Raw genomic sequence first — 17,653 nt, forward strand, 5'->3', positions numbered from 1 at the left:
GAGGCAGTCCAGCTTTTACCTGGGAGATGGAAGTGTTAGAAACTCAAGTACATTGGGAGAAAATAAATAACAATAACTTCAGTGGCCAGTCAATACTGTATAATAGAAATAGAAAAGGAGTGCATTACAAATAAATATGCTAGAATATTTAAAACTAAGTTGCACAAAATAATAGCAGGTGCTAGGGTTGAACTGTAGCCCAGAACACTATTATATCCTTTTAACACCCTAGATTTTTGTTAGTGTTTGCTCAACGGCCAATAGAGCAGGGTGTGAATCCACTATGGGGTCTCCTGAACCTCTTGGATCCCTTATTCTTCAGCGAGAGCTTGTCTGCTGTGAAATGTCTACCAAGTGGACTCTCGACCTGGTTCCGTCTTGGGTACCATCTTGGAGTCCCATCAGCAGAGGTTTTAGTACATAAAGGCTGAAAATAAAAGACTTCATCACCAAAACAAGTAGGACCCCACCCAGTAAAGTCACTGGTGACCAGTTCAGAACTTAACTGGTATTTAGGTGGACCAGACACCTCAATGGGAGGGGTGGAAATAACTGCTGCCTCTGGCTAAAGAGAGGGAGATCCACATACTCTGTGGGCACGGGATGGGAAAAGGCAAAGTAGGCTAACCACGCTTGGTGACAGAACTACAAATTTTTACACCCACATTTATAATGTTTCATACTTGTCCCAGTCACGATGGGTACTGGTCCAACCTTTTACTCCGGAGTACCGGCAGGCAGTCTCCCTATAGGGGAACAGGTAAAAAGTCTATGCCTTTAAACTAGAATCTTGCTGCCACCACATAGTCTCAATTGAGGCACCAGTAAGCCATCTTCTCTCAGATAGAGGGGAAACCTCTGGGTTTCCTGTCTGCCATCAGTGCTTGTCCACAAAACCAAGGGGACACGAAGCAGCTCCATTGGCCTTAAATGATTGTTGAGGTTTCTGAAAGAAAAACTGATGGTAGTCCAGTAGGCTTACAAGGCAGGATAGCATACGTTTACCATGCCACGCAGGGGGGCACACATTCAAGCACTAATCTGATATTATTTAGGATTCAGTGAGAAGTGCATGATGTTTCTTTGTCATTCCTACAGCCACCAATTTACCTCTTAAAGTTGGGACGCTTCAGGCACTTTGTACTATCTTTCCATTCACTATTTTCCGTCATGATTATTCCTTATTTTTTATCAAAATGCTCTTTAGAGTTTCATTTGTCACAAAATATTTTTCTGCCTACTACTTTACTGTATCACTGTTTCATGATAGAGAAGGGTCTCTATAGGGTGGACCCCGCGAGGATGTTTAGATTTTACATTGCCAAGGAAAATTAGACACCTAAGACTATTTGTGTTGGTTTTCGGATGTCAAGACAAGAGAATTTATAGCACACAGGGCATTTCACACCAGATTCTCTTGTGGAGTTGTTTTCTATGTGCTTGACAAACAGAACTCTGAAGGTAACAGGGCGGACTCAACCTGAGAAAGGGCATCCACTTTTGAGATTTGTGCCTAGGATTGGCATCTGTTACATGGCCACGTGTGCTTCAGTCCACACTTTTACCAGAGATTATCTGTTACACTGTGAGTCTGAAAATGTCTATTTTGAGTGAGATGGATTAACCCGCTACTTTTTGTAAAGGACCGCTTTTCATTGTTGATCTTCTCAGACCTATGGTTGCTTGCGTTACTGCTAAGGGAGTCTTTCATTGCGTGAAAAATCTGTAGGAAGAAGTATCATTGGAAAAAAAGATGCTACCTAACATGATGTTTTTCTCTTTTTTCCTTTGGTGTCATTATCACTCTTCCACTAACCTTAACCAAAGTTTTTGCCTAGTTCTTGAGTTTTGTACTTTGTCAAGATCTTGCTTTTGCCTGGCCTCTTTTGAGCAAGATAGTTCGGTGCTAATCAGTACCTTCATGGAGCCACAACCTCCTTTCTATCATTACGTCAGTGGTACAATACGCCTAACTATTCTGATGCTACCCTACTCACATTTGAGGATATTGAAAACAGTTCCATACCCAGTCTGATGCCATTGCATAATCAAGTGATCATGAATTGGCAGAAAAATTGGATATTTAGAAACCCAGAAACAAGGGTATGCTGTTGTTTTGCAAGTAGTGAGGGTGATGGTATTGGAGAATCAGGGTTTAATATTTGTAGCTTTTAGATTATGATTGTGAGTCATGTATATATGATAGGTTCTATATTTATAATAAGTGGGCTCCACGCTTTTTAACCTGGTGTGGGTTTCATAGGGTGATTTTATGGAATTAAAGTGTGTACGAGTAGGAACATAAAGTATGGGTTTGTGATTGACTCATTTTATATGTTGATTGCAGGATTTGTCAAAGACCCTTCTGATGTACACTGTCCCTGCCGTTCAGGGTTTCTTCCGCTCAATCTCTTTGTCCCGGGGAAATAACTTACAGGACACACTCAGGTAAAGTAACAAAGCAATACATACTTATGCAAATGATGGATCTGTTGCGATAGGGGTGTAACACAGTATAATCAGGGCAACACAATGTGGACTTGAAGCGAAGTATGTTCCATCTGATCTCACTATGTGATGTACATTAGAGGTTGAGTGTGGTTAGGCCACAGTAAAGCATACCATTTCAGTATGGGAGCATACTGGAGTGTCGTGTACTCACACTAGGGAACCATTATATACTTAAAATAACTAGATTGATGAAAACACTTTTTAACAATGCTAATTGGGCTATTGTAATCTAAGGTGGCCCCTCGAAAAAGAAACAGAGCCACTACATCTCCAATGTCAGTAATTTACACTCTGATCCGTATCCAAAATGGATTAATGCTACTCTTCCAAACCCTATGGCATAAAAGGGCATGGCAGTAACTGAAAGTGCCTTATGCATTTCCTGATTCCTACCTCTTGTACTGACACTAATGCACAATTATATTGTGTAACTAATTTGGCAAATATGGCAAGTATTACATACTGTTATGGGCGTTAATTGTCACACATCAATGGCAAATGATTATTTATATAATGTCAGTCGCCCAGCTGTAAACGGAGAGCTTTTAAAAGTGTAAACCATATTTATAGGCTTGCTGTGTCCAAAAGCAGCACAGCTCTCTAATCAGGCACATGGGACGATTTTGAAATCGTGAAGAGTGCCAGGCACACGTCTTGACTTAGACTACAGAGAGGCCTTGCTGCCAGCAGAAGCTGCCCTACAGCCTTATCAGCTGAATAGAAGCCAGTAATACTGCGTCTGGGAGGAAGTCTGGAAGGTACAATGACTTAATTTGAAGCACAATTTCCTCCTGCAGTTTCATCTTTTCCTCTCATTGGAACATGTCTGCTATGCCGATAGCAAGGATGGAATTTCCTGGCTAGGGAGAATAGTTTTGAAGGCACTGGAGAGCTGAGAAATGTGCTGTTTGCTGGATAGCAATAAAATGTTTTGCCTTAGTAAAATGTCTCCAGAAATAGTTTCACAAAACAGAAAGCTGCATACTACCAAGGGTGGAGAACCTACATTATGAATTTAGTTTATAAGGCCACATAGCCAATGACCCAGATATGCTTATAAACAATCCTCGTTCAAGCATTTTATAAAGTCCATTTCTTTGCCATGTAAACTACACAAATGTATTGGTGTTGCTTGCTTGTCAATCAGTAAAATTAGAAAATAAGTATCCCTGCCATCAAATGGTCCAAAGATGGCACTTTACACACTGAAACGTCTTATGTGTTCAAAGTAACTTCTTTTGTGTCTTGTGTTCTGAATTCTACTTTACAGCAAGGAGAAGTTCTTTTACCTGTCGCAATCCCAGAATGACCCTAGTCTGTCATTGATGTGTCTTCGCATAGTGCTGTGATACCCTTCAGCAATGTATGAGATAGCAGTAGTAACAGACATGCCCACTCCATGTAGACTGGATTTGCTGTCAGTTTGAGGAGCATCATCTATAAAAACTGTTTAGAGATCTAGGTGAAATTGCCAACAATGTATAGGGGTCCACTACCCAAAATAGACCACAGCAGAGGCTCATTTAATTCCCTGGGATTGAAACTTAGAAAACATAAACCCATTGTTTTATTTTTCAATACGAGTCTGCCGCTACAGGTCATTAAGATGTGTACTAGGCAGGGCTGGATTCCCCCTCTCGAGTGCTATTTGGTGCTTTCCTGACCAGTGCAGAGGGCACTACTCCTGCCTCACTTGGAAGGATCCTTAGTGGCCAATAAAGGACCTCTCCCTCCTCTCCGAAAGAGTGCATGGCTCCTCATCCACTGTGGACTATTTTACCTGATCTGCATAGGCCACCCACTCCTGTCAGCTTCTGTCTTATTATGGAAGAAAACCCTAAATCCATTTGTTAGTTCAACAATACGTACAAATGCATTTTGTGACAAGATCGCACAAATTAATACAGAAAATTCTTTTTATTTTCACATCAAAAGAATGAATATTTTATTTACATTACAAAATAATTATAATTTTAAATATATCTAGGCACATTCTTCTTATATGATCATTAGAAAAATATTTAAAAAAAACCTCTGTAAAACAGACCCCAAAGACTTCTCACACATACATATACTCATTCACATTCCAAAAACAACTGTCAGCTCATCTTGAGCCGAACAAATATTCTAAATACTTATTACATAAAATGCAATACACTTGTGCATAGTACTTCGTCCCATTCCTATAGAAGGACACATAGGTCCATTCAGAGGCCTACATCTTCCATGTCAATCTGGAGGGCACCTTACCTCTGTGTCCCTGCTGAGTGAAACCTTTCTTGGGCTCAGCAGATGTTCTTCTTTCTATGGGCCCATGCATAAGATCTTGTGTTTCCCAGGATTTTAGTCAAGCCCAGTGAGTATATCAAATGAAGGTTCTACCATATCTCCGACTCTTCATGTGCCACTGGACAGGTCTTTCTCTACTGTACTGTTACGAAATTCCATGCTTCAGACCCTGAACCCAGAATCCCATTTAATGCCACACCACCCCAGTCCCTGTAAAATCCTTACTCACTAGGCATAACTTTAGTAGTAAATGGGCTTTCGGTACTTATTAAAATGGTATGGCAATAATGAGCAGGATGGTTTCTGTCACACATACACATGTCTATCTATTTGTCCAAATTCATCTTATGGGAATTTCTTTCCTTTAACAGAGTACTTACGCTTTGGTTTGATTATGGTCACTGGCCTGATGTGAATGAAGCTCTGGTAGAAGGCATCAAGACAATCCAGATTGACACCTGGTTACAGGTACAAGTAAATTACTATGTATCAAACTTGATTTGGGAACATTGCTGTTTTTTGCAGGAAATGTTTTCATAGATCCCTCCATCCAGTCTATGTGCAACCTTTGCACAAAGCTTTTTATATTTTGAAGAGCTGTGTAATTCATATGTTTTAATAATGCAATTTATCACTTGTCTCTATAAATCTTCAATTGTACGCAATACTACATTGCCACCTTCTTGTTAATAGAATCCTCTTTCGCTAGTTCAATGTCCTTTATGGAGTGGATCACTGTTGTCATCAGTGATGCTGCAGGGAGAGAGCTAGTCTTTTCTGTACTCTCCTGATCCACATCCACTTGGTTAGGCCACAGAATCCCTAAACCATTCATTTTCCCAGACACTTGCATCATAATGGACATTTATGGGGTTTAGCCATGCAATTATGTATATTTTCCTCTTTCATTGCAGGTTATCCCGCAGCTTATCGCTAGGATTGACACCCCCAGAGCTCTTGTGGGGCGCCTCATCCATCAGCTGCTCACAGACATCGGCCGATATCACCCTCAGGTTAGATAGCGACAACAGCCTTTACTTTCTTACAATTGTCAGCACAACATTTGCTCTTAGATGGATCTTACCTCCCTCCTCTCATTAAGGTACACTGGTATTAGAGGTTTTACAGGTAACTATCTGTGTTCGAGGCATATGGGCTTCAGACCACATACTTTTGCATTAGATCACCATCTGGTGGTGGGCCCGGATGATTACACTGTGTTGTCGTCTTGGAAGAGTCTTTGTCTGTTGGATGACTCCTCCCTTAGATCGTAGTGCTCATGGGCATCGATCCCATCTTCAGATTGTTTTTTTCCGCCATCGGGCTCGGATGTGTTCATCGTTCGGTCCCGTTACGATCACTTTTCGAATCCATAAATCAATCATAATACCATCGGCATCGTTGTCGACAGTGATTCCGATTACCAGCGTCGAAGAGAGGCTTCACTTCTCGATTCCAGCGTTCGTCGGGGCCCTCGGGCCCAACTGCGCCATTGGGCCTTTGGCTCATGGAAAGAACACCCTTCAAGAAGTGCCCTCGGTGTGGACACAAATTCCCTCACACTGATCTTCATGAGGTTTGCAATCTGTGCTTATCTCCAGAGCACGAGAGTGGAGACTGTGAGCCCTGCACTTCCTTCCGTTCCAAGAAAACCATCAGGGACCGTCAAGCTCGAAGAGTAATGGCGCAGTCATCTTTATCGACACCAGACCTCATCATAGACGAGGCTCCGATTGAAGTAGACGTCGAAGAACAGCAGCACGAAGACATCGCTTCCGAAGCAGAGGATTCAGCTTCTGGAGCCGAGGATTAATCCGAAGATGACGATCTTCCAGCTGGTCAACAGATCGTGAGTATAGATGTCGACCCTGTTCACCCCACCATACCGGGACAGGCTTCGGTTCCACCTCCACCTTCGGGTCCAGATGCTCACCGACCAAAGCTTCCGACGCCTCGCCTTCTGGCTCGGCAGCGAAGAATATAAAAAAGCCTCCAGTCGACTCGGGCTTGAGTCAGTCGGTCGGTCCCGAAAAGCAGTAGGTCCTTAAGCCAAAATTAACACCGGCACCAAAGCATCCTTCGGTACCGAAAGTGGTCGAACCGAAAGCAAGTTCGGCACCGAAAGAGGTTCCCACAGCTACCGAACCAAAAACCACCCCGGTTCCAAAAAAAGTGAACCCAAAGATGGTTCCGGAACCAAAACATACTTCGGCTCCGAAGGTAGATGAGTCTAAACGTACTCCGGGAACAAAAACTCCAGATCCAAAGAGCACGGATCCTAGGAAAAAGTCTTCGGAACCGAAACCAAAACCTGCTCCAAAGACAATAGACACTGTTAAAGCTAAGCATTTCGGCCCCAAACCAGATAAATCGGCACCGAAAAAGGATTTTCCAGTAGAAGCGCTTTTTAGACCTGATCCAAAGCAAAAGACTCTTCATATTAATCCAAAGACTGGACATATCACTTCAGTGCCTGAAAAGAGGAAAATGGACTATCCTAAACCACTGCCAGTTCCTCTAAAAAAGCATGCTCAAACTTCACCCATAAGGATTCCTTCAACAGAAGTAGAAATACCAGTAGATATTTCTCGTGTACATTCACTATCTAGTACACATAGTCTTATACCACAAGATGAGGATGTTGGGGATAGCTACTCACAAGAGGTAGAGAGTGAACATCACATGGACGACATTAATGATCCAGATGATATTCCTGAGCCATCAGGTGACCCATGGGAAGATTATAATGCACCAGATCTGCCACAAGATGATGTATACCCGTCTAGACCATCTCCCCCAGATGACACTATTGGGTTTACGCAGCTCATTCATAGAGCAGCCACTTTCCATGGAGTAGACTTACACACAGATACAGTGGAAGAAGACTTCCTAATGGACACACTAATGTCGTCACATAAGACCATAACCACACTTCCAATACTTAGTGGAGTGGTAAGACATGCACCTGAAATATTTAAAGACCCAGTTAGAGAAAGGGTAATTAACCCCAGACTAGAAAAGAAGTTCAAAGCGACTGCAACTGATCCAGCATACATTAAAGGACAGTTGCCATTGGACTCACTAGTAGTGTCAAATGCGAGAAAAAGAGCTAACTCGCAGACAACAGAGGATGCTCCACCCCCTGACAAAGAGTCTAAGCTTTTAGATGCTTCCGGAAAATGCACCATTTCACAAGCTGCCAATGTCTGGAGGATTGCTAACACTCAAGCTTTGTTAGCAAGATATGATAGAGCTCATTATGATGAGTTAGAGTCACTCATGCAACACTTGCCAGAACAATATAAAACCAGGGCTTCTGACCTAATACAGGAAGGCAAGGTTATTACAAATACCTCCATAAGATGTGCACTAGACACAGCAGACACAGCCTCTAGAGCAATAAATACAGGGGTATTGTTGCGTAGACATGCATGGTTACACATCTCTGGGTTTAAACCAGAAGTACAAGCCAATATCTTAAACTAGCCATTTGACCAACATCTTTTCAGTCCATCAGTCGATTGTGCACTAGAAAAGATAAAAAAAGATACAGACACGGCAAAATCCATGGGAGCTTTACAAACACAAGCCCATAGACCTTCCTTTCGTCGCTCCTCATATAGGGGCACCTCTAAGGGTTTCCAAACCAACAATACGTCCTCTTCTTACAAAGTGCCCAACCAAACCTCGCCCAGTAATTGATATTATAGAGGAGGTTATAGAGGAAACAACAATCGCAACACCTCTACTCCCAAACAGTGATTTCCCTTCCATCCCCCCAGACCATTCCACTCCTGTCGGGGGGAGGTTACCACAGTTCCTACCTGTCTGGAACTCCATCACCACAGACAAGAGGGTAAGACAAATAATTCAGTCAGGTTATTGCCTGGAGCTCACTTCCAATCCCCCAACAATACCACCCAGACAGCGTCCCATGTCACAAGAACACCTCATACTGCTAAGACAAGTGGTAGAATCTCTACTGCAAAAAGAATGCAATAGAACCAGTCCCAAAACAACATCTAAACACAGGAGTTTATTCTCTATACTTTCTCATACCCAAAAAGGACAGGCCCCTCAGACCTATTTTAGATCTAAGACCCCTAAACCTGTACATACAATCAGACCACTTTGATATGGTCACACTACAACAGGTTCTACCGTTGCTAAAGAAGGGAGACTTTCTTGCCACATTAGATCTCAAGGACGCCTACTTCCACATTCCTATACATCAATCGCACAGAAAATACCTGCGGTTCATTCTAGAAGGTCAACACTACCAATTCAAGGTACTACCTTTCGGAGTAACTACAGCACCTCGAGTGTTCACAAAGTGTCTAGCAGTAGCAGCAGCACACTACTACTAGAAGGGACAACATTCATGTCTTCCCATACCTAGACGACTGGTTAAGAAAATCCAAGTCATACAACCAATGTGTACAGCACACGCATCAAACAATATGCCTGCTGCACAAACTGGGATTCACAGTATATCAAAAGAAGTCCCATCTCCAACCGTCCCTGTCTCAGCAGTATCTAGGTGCTACAATAGATACCTCCAAGGCAATAGCGTACCTCAACCCAACAAGAATACAAACTATGCAGGATCTTATCAAAAGATTCCAGCCACAACACTCACTACCAGCTCGAGTGTTCATGCGACTAATAGGAATGATGGCATCTTGCATTTTCATAGTACCATATGCAAGACTACAAATGCGCCCCATACAAGAGTGCTTGGCAAGTCAGTGGAATCAAACTCAGCAACAAATAACAGATCTGGTGGTGGTAGACGACCGGACATATCTCTCTCTGCAATGGTGGAACACCAAAAACTTTTCCAAGGGCCGGCCGTTTATAGAGCCTGTTCCACAAATAATATTAACCACAGACGCATCTCTTGCAGGATGGGGAGCGCATTTACAAAATCACACAGTACAGGGTACATGGACAATGCAACAAAAACTACTCCACATAAATCATCTGGAGTTACTAGCGATTTTTCTAGCTCTAAAATCGTTTCAGCATTACCTATCAAACAAAGCTGTACTAGTCCGGACGGACAACATGACAGCAATGTATTACATTCAAAAACAAGGAGGAACACACTCCCTACTGCTCTCCCGGCTGGCGTAGAGCATATGGAGGTGGGCCATTCCTCAAAACATTTTTCTATTAGCAGAACATCTACCAGGAGTTCACAATCAACTTGCAGATCTGTTGAGTCGTCAGAGACAACAGATACACGAATGGTAACTTCATCATCAAGTTCTTCAGCCATTTTTTCAAAAGTGGGGTCAACCAGAGAGAGATCTCTTTGCTACAAACCACAACTCCAAATGCCCAAGCTTCGCCGCCAGATACCCACACCCATTATCCAAAGGCAATGCGGTATGGATGGACTGGTCAAACAAATTTGCCTACGCTTATCCACCTCTCCCACTAATTCCATGAGTGGTACACAAGCTACAGCAGCATTCTCTCACATTGATTCTCATAGCACCAATGGGGGAAAGACAACCCTGGTACACCACGCTGCTAGAGCTCTCAGTAGTACCACACCACAAACTAAAACTCTCCCCACATCTTTTGACGCAGAACCATGGAGAGATTATGCATCTAGACCCAATGCACCTCAGTCTAGCGATTTGGCTCCTGAGGTCTTAGAATTTGGATATCTAAATTTACCACCTGATTGCATGAATGTCATAAAAGAAGCAAGACGACCTACCACTAGAGCATGTTATGCAGCAAAGTGGAAAAGGTTTGTTGTATATTGTACAAATAACAACATCAATCCCTTAGATGTTTCCATACAAAACATCATATGCTACCTGTTACATCTGTAAAGATCTAACTTAGCGTATTCCTCAATCAGGTTACATCTTGCTGCTATAGCATCATATCTTCAAAACAGAGAACATTTATCATTGTTTAGAGTACCTGCAATCAAAGCGTTTTTGGAAGGACTCAAAAGAATAATTCCTCCCAGAATACCACCCTCTCCAATGTGGAATTTAAATGTTGTTCTCACAAGACTTATGGGTCCTCCTTTCGAACCATTACATAAGTGTGAATTACAGTTCCTTACATGGAAAGTTGTTTTTATAGTAGCTGTTACTTCACTTAGAAGAGAAATTGAGATCCAAGCATTAACAATTCAAGAACCATTTATACAACTTCATCACAATAAAGTGGTTCTTAAAACAAATCCAAAGTTTCTGCCAAAGGTCATTTCACCTTTCCACCTCAACCAATCAATTGAGTTGCCAGTATTTTTTCCCCAGCCACAAACAGTTGCAGAAAGAGCTCTACATACATTAGATGTAAAAAGAGAGCTTCTATACTACATTGATAGGACAAAACCTTTTCGTGAAACTAAACAACTGTTTGTGTCTTTTTCTCCTCCACATAGGGAAAATTCTATTTCAAAATCAGGCATTGCAAGATGGAATGTTAAGTGCATTCAAATTTGTTACCAAAAAGCAAAATTCACTCTATCCATTCCCCCTAGGGCTCATTCTACCCGTAAATTAGGGGCATCTATGACATTCCTATGAAATATACCATTAGATGACATATGTAAAGCAGCTACATGGTCTACTCCGCACACATTTACAAAACACTACTGTGTAGATGTGCAGGCAAAACAACAAGCAAGTGTGGGCCAGGCTGTACTCAAAACATTATTTCAAACTACTGCAACAGATAGGGGTGGTCGCCGCTAAGTGAGAAACTGCTGTGCAATCTATGCAATAGTGTGTGGTCTGCAGCCCATCTGCCTCGAACGGAAAATGCTACTTACCAGCATGCATCTGTTCTTGGCATGTAGGGTTGCAGAACCACACCCGCCTCCCCGGCTACCTGTATCTCTTCCAGTATTATCTTATTTAGGTACACAAAACATGGTCATCTTTATATGTACTCATACAACTCCATCACTTGCCCAATGGCGAAAACATTCTGAAGATGGAATCGATGCCCATGCGCACTACGATCTAAGGGAGGAGTCATCCAACAGACAAAGACTCTTCCAAGACAACAACAAATTGTAATCATCCGGGCCCACCACAAGATGGTGAACTAATGCAATAGTGTGTGGTTCTGCAGCCCTACATGACAAGAACAGATGCATACTGGTAAGTAGCATTTTCCTTTCTTCCGCTTGTCTCCCCACCTCATTTTGGGGTTAAAATGTAGACCTCTTTATGTAATTCTATGCATTGTTTATAAATGTATGTGGTTCATTATAAATATTTTTCATATCATTCATTCATTCCAGTTATAGTCTTCTTCTTGTTCGTTTCTTTCTTTCTTGTTGTTCTTGTTGGTTGTCTCTTATCAATAGATTATTATACCATCCCATCTAAGTTCTGCAAAGAAATATGGTAAAAGCCTTGGAGAATCTAATGAGTAAAGATGTACACCCCATAACCTCTATGTCCATTCACAGCTGTATCTTTTAAAGAGAATATTGTTTATAGTGAGAGTAGTCTAGAAGGGTAATTTACATAATTGTCAACACAAACAGAAGGTTCTTCTGGGCTGTAACATGACCCAAAATTGCTCACTTAAGCAGTGAGGCACTATTAAATAAATGACGGTACACAGCAGCCAGTGTTAGTTTATGGAATAAGATCAGGAATACTCTGGTCTATAGTTCTTTACTTTCTGTTGTGTTTGCAATATTCAGACAATGTTACGGGCGTGGCAAAGAAGATACTGCAGTGTATCAAGCTTGCTATAGTACATCTGTACCAGTTTTCTCAGTGTCCCTGGATGAGATTCGAAGAACCTCTATTGAAGTAAGTCCTTGTGGTTGAGTATCTGCAATAAGTTCAATATAAACAAGGTCATCCAAATACCTACCATCCAAAATGGAAAGTGATCTCATAAATCAATATTGACTCTTCGGGAGTGCCCTGGGGTAATTAGCAACAGGGCCGGCCTAAGGCATGTGCAAGCTGTGCACCTGCGCAGAGCCGCCAAACCCCAGGGGCCGCCACGCCAATATATATCCTTAGATACATATTTGCGTGGCGGCCCCTGGCAGGGATTTGGCGGCCTCGGTCCCCTACCTACACTCCCTGCTCCGTGAGCCTAGAGCCGGCCCTGTTAGCAAACTGTTTCGCTCAGCTTATTCAGCCATGAGGGATCCAGTGGCATGGAAGACATGGAGGGGTGAGGTGCCTGGCACAGGTTCCACGTGACACCAAATGTTAATGGTCATATGCAAAAAAGGGAGAGCTGCAATTGGAATTTTGATGGTGTGATGGTGGTCTTAAACACTGACCGCCATGCATTTGGCAGGCTCCACGAGCCTGCCGGTGTGGTGGAGGGCCTCGCAATCCCGCACCGCCATAGGGATTACGATGTCCCTCCCCGCCAGCCTTTCCATGGCGGTTCACCCACCATGGAAAAGATGGCGGAAAGGGACATTGGGGGCCTGTAGCAGGCCCCCATGGCCACAGGCTGTGGGCATGGAGGGGGGGGGGCACTATCCTTCGTGTCCCTGCACCATGTGGCAGGCACTGCATGGTGCCTGCCACGTAGTGCAGGTTATGTGTGGTGACCCCTTTTTGTCTTGTGGCGTGTGCTGCAGCCAGCAGCATACACCGCAATACAAAAAATAGGCAATGCAACCGCATCTGTGGTAGTTGCATCGTAATTCCTACAGTGGGACTGTCGCCTTGTAGGCAGGCTGTCCCAAATCGGAAACGATGACGGACGGACTGAAGTCGGTTCGCCATCGTAATCAGGCCCTGAGTTCTTATTCATCAACAAACTACCCGTCTTTCCTCTTTTTTGAAAATCTCAGGTTGCGTTAATAATCTGAAGAGCAAAACCGCTGTAAGATATGAAGTGAACAATTTCAAATCCCCCATTGCTCAATGCAGTCATTCTTAGGAGCTGCTGTACCGTTTTCAAACTCACTACATGAAGACATCTGATATAAAGAAGTCCTTCTACATTAGCAAAAAAATTGAAAGCTTATCTGTTCTACCGACACCTGTCCCTATACACAGTTTCTTTTACCTCCATCCTTTGTCTTCCTCCCCCACCTTGCATCCTTGCATACTTTTTTCTTAATTATGGGAAGTCTTTTTTCATCTTTGTTTTTCATTCTTCTTTATTTGCGAAACGTAAACATGCTTTATGAATTATTACAAATATAAGTATATTCTTCAAATACATCCAATTACTCTTCACAAGACCCAAAAGATAACTGGAATGCAAGGCAAGGAAGGGTGTGGAATAGACCAACAGGCATATATAGTGCTCTTGTAGTACTAATCCATATATTCATCAGTGTAATTCAGATAAATGTGTGCATAGATCTGTGCCTATAGGACAGACATAGTGTCCTATCTCTTATTAGCAGTTTTCTGCTGAGAGTACTTTGAGCTCTGCACACATAATCTGTAGCTTTGGGTGCAAAATTAGAAGTGACTAGAAAATAGAGAGTATCTATTGCAAATGGAAAATCACGCAGGGGTATACGGGAGGGCATGCAAATACAAAAACATGTACAAAAGGGTAAGTCACTTGCAACTTACTAAAGGTTTAGACCAACAACTACATCAGTATCACAGCTGAACAGGCCAGCCAAGCCTTGCAGAAAGTAGTACACCTCAGATGGCCACTCCCAGGTAATTTAAGGCAATCAAGTAGAAATCTGTGGATTTCAGGGTATAATGTTACTAGTGCAAATTCCATCACACTAAATAAAAAGATTCATTACAGAAAATGGTCATATAACTCTAGACATTGCGGAGTTGCAAATCACTTAATAAATTGTAACTCTACTAGATGCTCATAGTTAAAAATTATGTTTGGCTGGATATTTCTCACAGCAGAATCCTCACGTTTAGAATATCCCTCAGGCTCCAGACTGGACCCCAAAACTTCAGGGCAATACCCCTGCACACTGCTTAGTGGCGCTATGCAGCTCCATGTTAGCTCCATTCTATCCTGAAAATGACTGAGCAGAGCAACATAAAAGTGCCACCCCTGCACAGTGGTGTCAGTTGCCTTCTTTCTGCACCTTTAAACATGGATCCTGAGCTCTGCTCCCATTTTAGTTTGGTTTGATGGATTTTCCAAATTCAAATCCAGTGTGTAAGGGAACAATGTCCATTCCTACAACTACAGGGTTCAAACCATGCCATGACTGTCGGCAACAGATGTCGGTGATGGACCTGCACGAGGTGTGACTTTGCTGTCTGGGTTTGAAGCACGACTCTTTAGAACTAACAGACCTTGCGTAAGTACTGCTTCAAGTTGCGGGTGTTTACCACCTTCTGCTTTCAAGGCTGGTCCTAAGTCAGATCCTATTCATAGTCAAAATTATCCAGTAAGTCAGAGACAAAATACAAAAAGTGAAGCAGGACTCAACTCCATCCTGCCAGTATAGCGAAAGAGAAGTTGCAAGGGTGTCATGGTGCCAATCATTTTTGCTCCCGATCCCCATTGGAGGTGCTGATTCCACAATTAATCCAATGTGCCCGAGTTCACTGAGCCATTGGCGACACCGAAGCCAATTGAGCCCTCTAAGGAGGTCATGCTACATATTTTTGGCATTCTACCTTATCCGTCTGGAACAGTTCACTTCGGGTTTTAGGGGTGTACACTGAGGACCAGTTTCAGCATCCTCTGTCCTGAAAAGGTGTAACACCATCACACATCAGGGATACTCTCTGGGAATATACCTTGAATTGAGTCTCAGCTCCACAGAAAGCAATTTCCTTGAGAGTGCCTTGTCTGTTCTGAAGAACAGCCTCTGAAAAAGGTTTGACAGTTGGCGCTGCCACTTTACACAAGACCAGTTGACGTGAAAGGCATCCTCTCTGCTGGAGGAAGGTTGAGGAAAGAATGCTCAAAACTTAGATGCTGCCATTATTAATTCAGATGCAAAAAGAACAGTTGATGGACAGAATGCAGAACAATGTCATGCATTCACCCCAGTACAGAGATCTGGGCCTAAATCCATCGTTTTTTTGCTCACCATGCCATTCCAGTTTGGACCCAGCCATATGCAAATCAGTCTTGACCCTGCGCCCAATGGGAACAGTCCAGCCCGACCTGCCAGGCCAGATCCTCCCTGGACTGGAAACAAGCATCCTACGACCGGTTTCGGGCTTTCAGCCCTCATCAGCCAGGATAGCATGACTCCAGTGGCTTGGAGAGCACAGGACTCACGTCTGAGCATACCCATCTCACTCGGGCGACAAATGCAAAAAGAACAGTTGATGGACAGAATGCAGAACAATATCATATATTCACCCCATTACAGAGATCTGGGCCTAAATCCATCGTTTTTTTGCTCACCATGCCATTCCAGTTTGGACCCAGCCATATGCAAATCAGTCTTGACCCTGCGCCCAATGGGAACAGTCCAGCCCGAACTGCCAGGTCAGGTCGTCCCTGGACTGGAAACAAGCATGCTAGGACCGGTTTGGGCTTTCAGTCCTCATAAGCCAGGATAGCTTGACTCCAGTGGCATGGGGAGCACAGGACTCACGTTTAAGCATACCCTTCCCACTCAGGGTGACAAATGCAAAAAGAACAGTTGATGGACAGAATGTAGAACAAAGTCATACAGTCACCCCAGTACAGAGATCTGGGCCTATTTCCATTTTTTTGCTCCATATACTCCACCCATACTCCACCCAGGATAGATTCTGACTCATCGTCTTAGGGCCCCGGCCACAAGACCACCAAGGCAGGCAGCAAACAACAGAAGCTCCTCTTTATCGGAGCGATTCTGGACACGGCGCAGTTTCGGGTTCAACCTCCCGAGCAGCGAGTCCGGGACATTCGGGCTATGATTCCCATCTTTCGGCCCTTACCCTGGGTTTCGGTCAGGATGACCTTGAGGCTGCTGGGCCTCATGGCCTCCTGCATTCTGCTGACCAATCATATCAGATGGCATATGCGGCCTCTGCAGTATGACCTGAAGTTCCAGTGGTCGCAGCATCAAGGGGACCTGTCCAAGCATGTCCAGATCTCTGAGGGCACTGCACAGCAGTTGCAGTGGTGGCTCACGAACCAACATTGGGTCAGCGGCAGATCCCTCTCCCTTCCCCAACCGGAGCACACACTGGTGACAGATGCATCCCTCCTGGGATGGGGCGGCCATGTGAGAGAGGCGGAGATCAGAGGCCTCTGGTCTCCGGCGGAATCCAGGCTCCATATCAAACTTCTGGAGCTCCAGGCGATCTTACTTGCACTGAAGGCATTCCTTCCCTCTGTCATGGGGAGAGTAGTGCAGGTGTTTACAGAACACCACTGCCATGTGGTATTGCAACAAGCAAGCTGGGTGGGGTCGTGGACCATATGTCCGGAGGCTCTGCGTTTATGGACATAGCTGGAACGTCAAGGCATTTCCTTGACGGTTCAACACTTGGCAGGTTATTTGCACGCCAGGGCGGACAAACTCAGCCGCAGGTGCATGATGGATCACGAATAGGGTCTTTACTCGGAGGTGGCGCAAGGTCTCTTTCAACAGTGGGTAGAGCCTTGGTTAGATCTATTCTCCACCGAAGAGAACACGTAATCTCATCTCTTCTGCGCGTTGAAATTTCCAAGGCGGCACTTGCTCGGCAACGCTTTTCGTCACGAGTTGAGCTGCGGTCTATTGTACGCATTTCCGCCTAAACCACTTCTACCCAGAGTGCTGGAGAAGATCAGAAGCAACCGGGTCCAAGTCATTCTTGTAGACCCGGTCTGGGCTCAAAGAGTTTGGTATCCCGAGCTACTCAGTATGAGCATGGATCCCCCGATCTGACAGCCTCTTCGGGAGGATCTTCTGTCTCAGCAGCAGGGGACAGTCCTCCACCCGAACCTGTCCAGC

At 43.8% G+C, this 17,653-nt stretch overlaps 1 protein-coding gene across 2 annotated transcripts in view; it reads left to right on the plus strand.

Annotated features, from left to right (window-relative positions):
* The window catches only part of MTOR (mechanistic target of rapamycin kinase), an 865,133-nt gene that overhangs the window by 693,789 nt on the left and 153,691 nt on the right, over nucleotides 1-17,653 (plus strand). For both annotated transcript variants that reach the window (XM_078642233.1, XM_078642234.1), the window contains 3 exons: nucleotides 2,348-2,448; nucleotides 5,172-5,268; nucleotides 5,715-5,813. In XM_078642233.1, the coding sequence (XP_078498359.1) occupies nucleotides 2,348-2,448; nucleotides 5,172-5,268; nucleotides 5,715-5,813 (297 nt within the window). The remainder of the gene's footprint in view (nucleotides 1-2,347; nucleotides 2,449-5,171; nucleotides 5,269-5,714; nucleotides 5,814-17,653) is intronic.

This window comes from Lissotriton helveticus, chromosome 5_1, assembly GCF_964261635.1.
Source record: "Lissotriton helveticus chromosome 5_1, aLisHel1.1, whole genome shotgun sequence".
In the NCBI taxonomy this organism is placed as follows: Eukaryota; Metazoa; Chordata; class Amphibia; order Caudata; family Salamandridae; genus Lissotriton; species Lissotriton helveticus.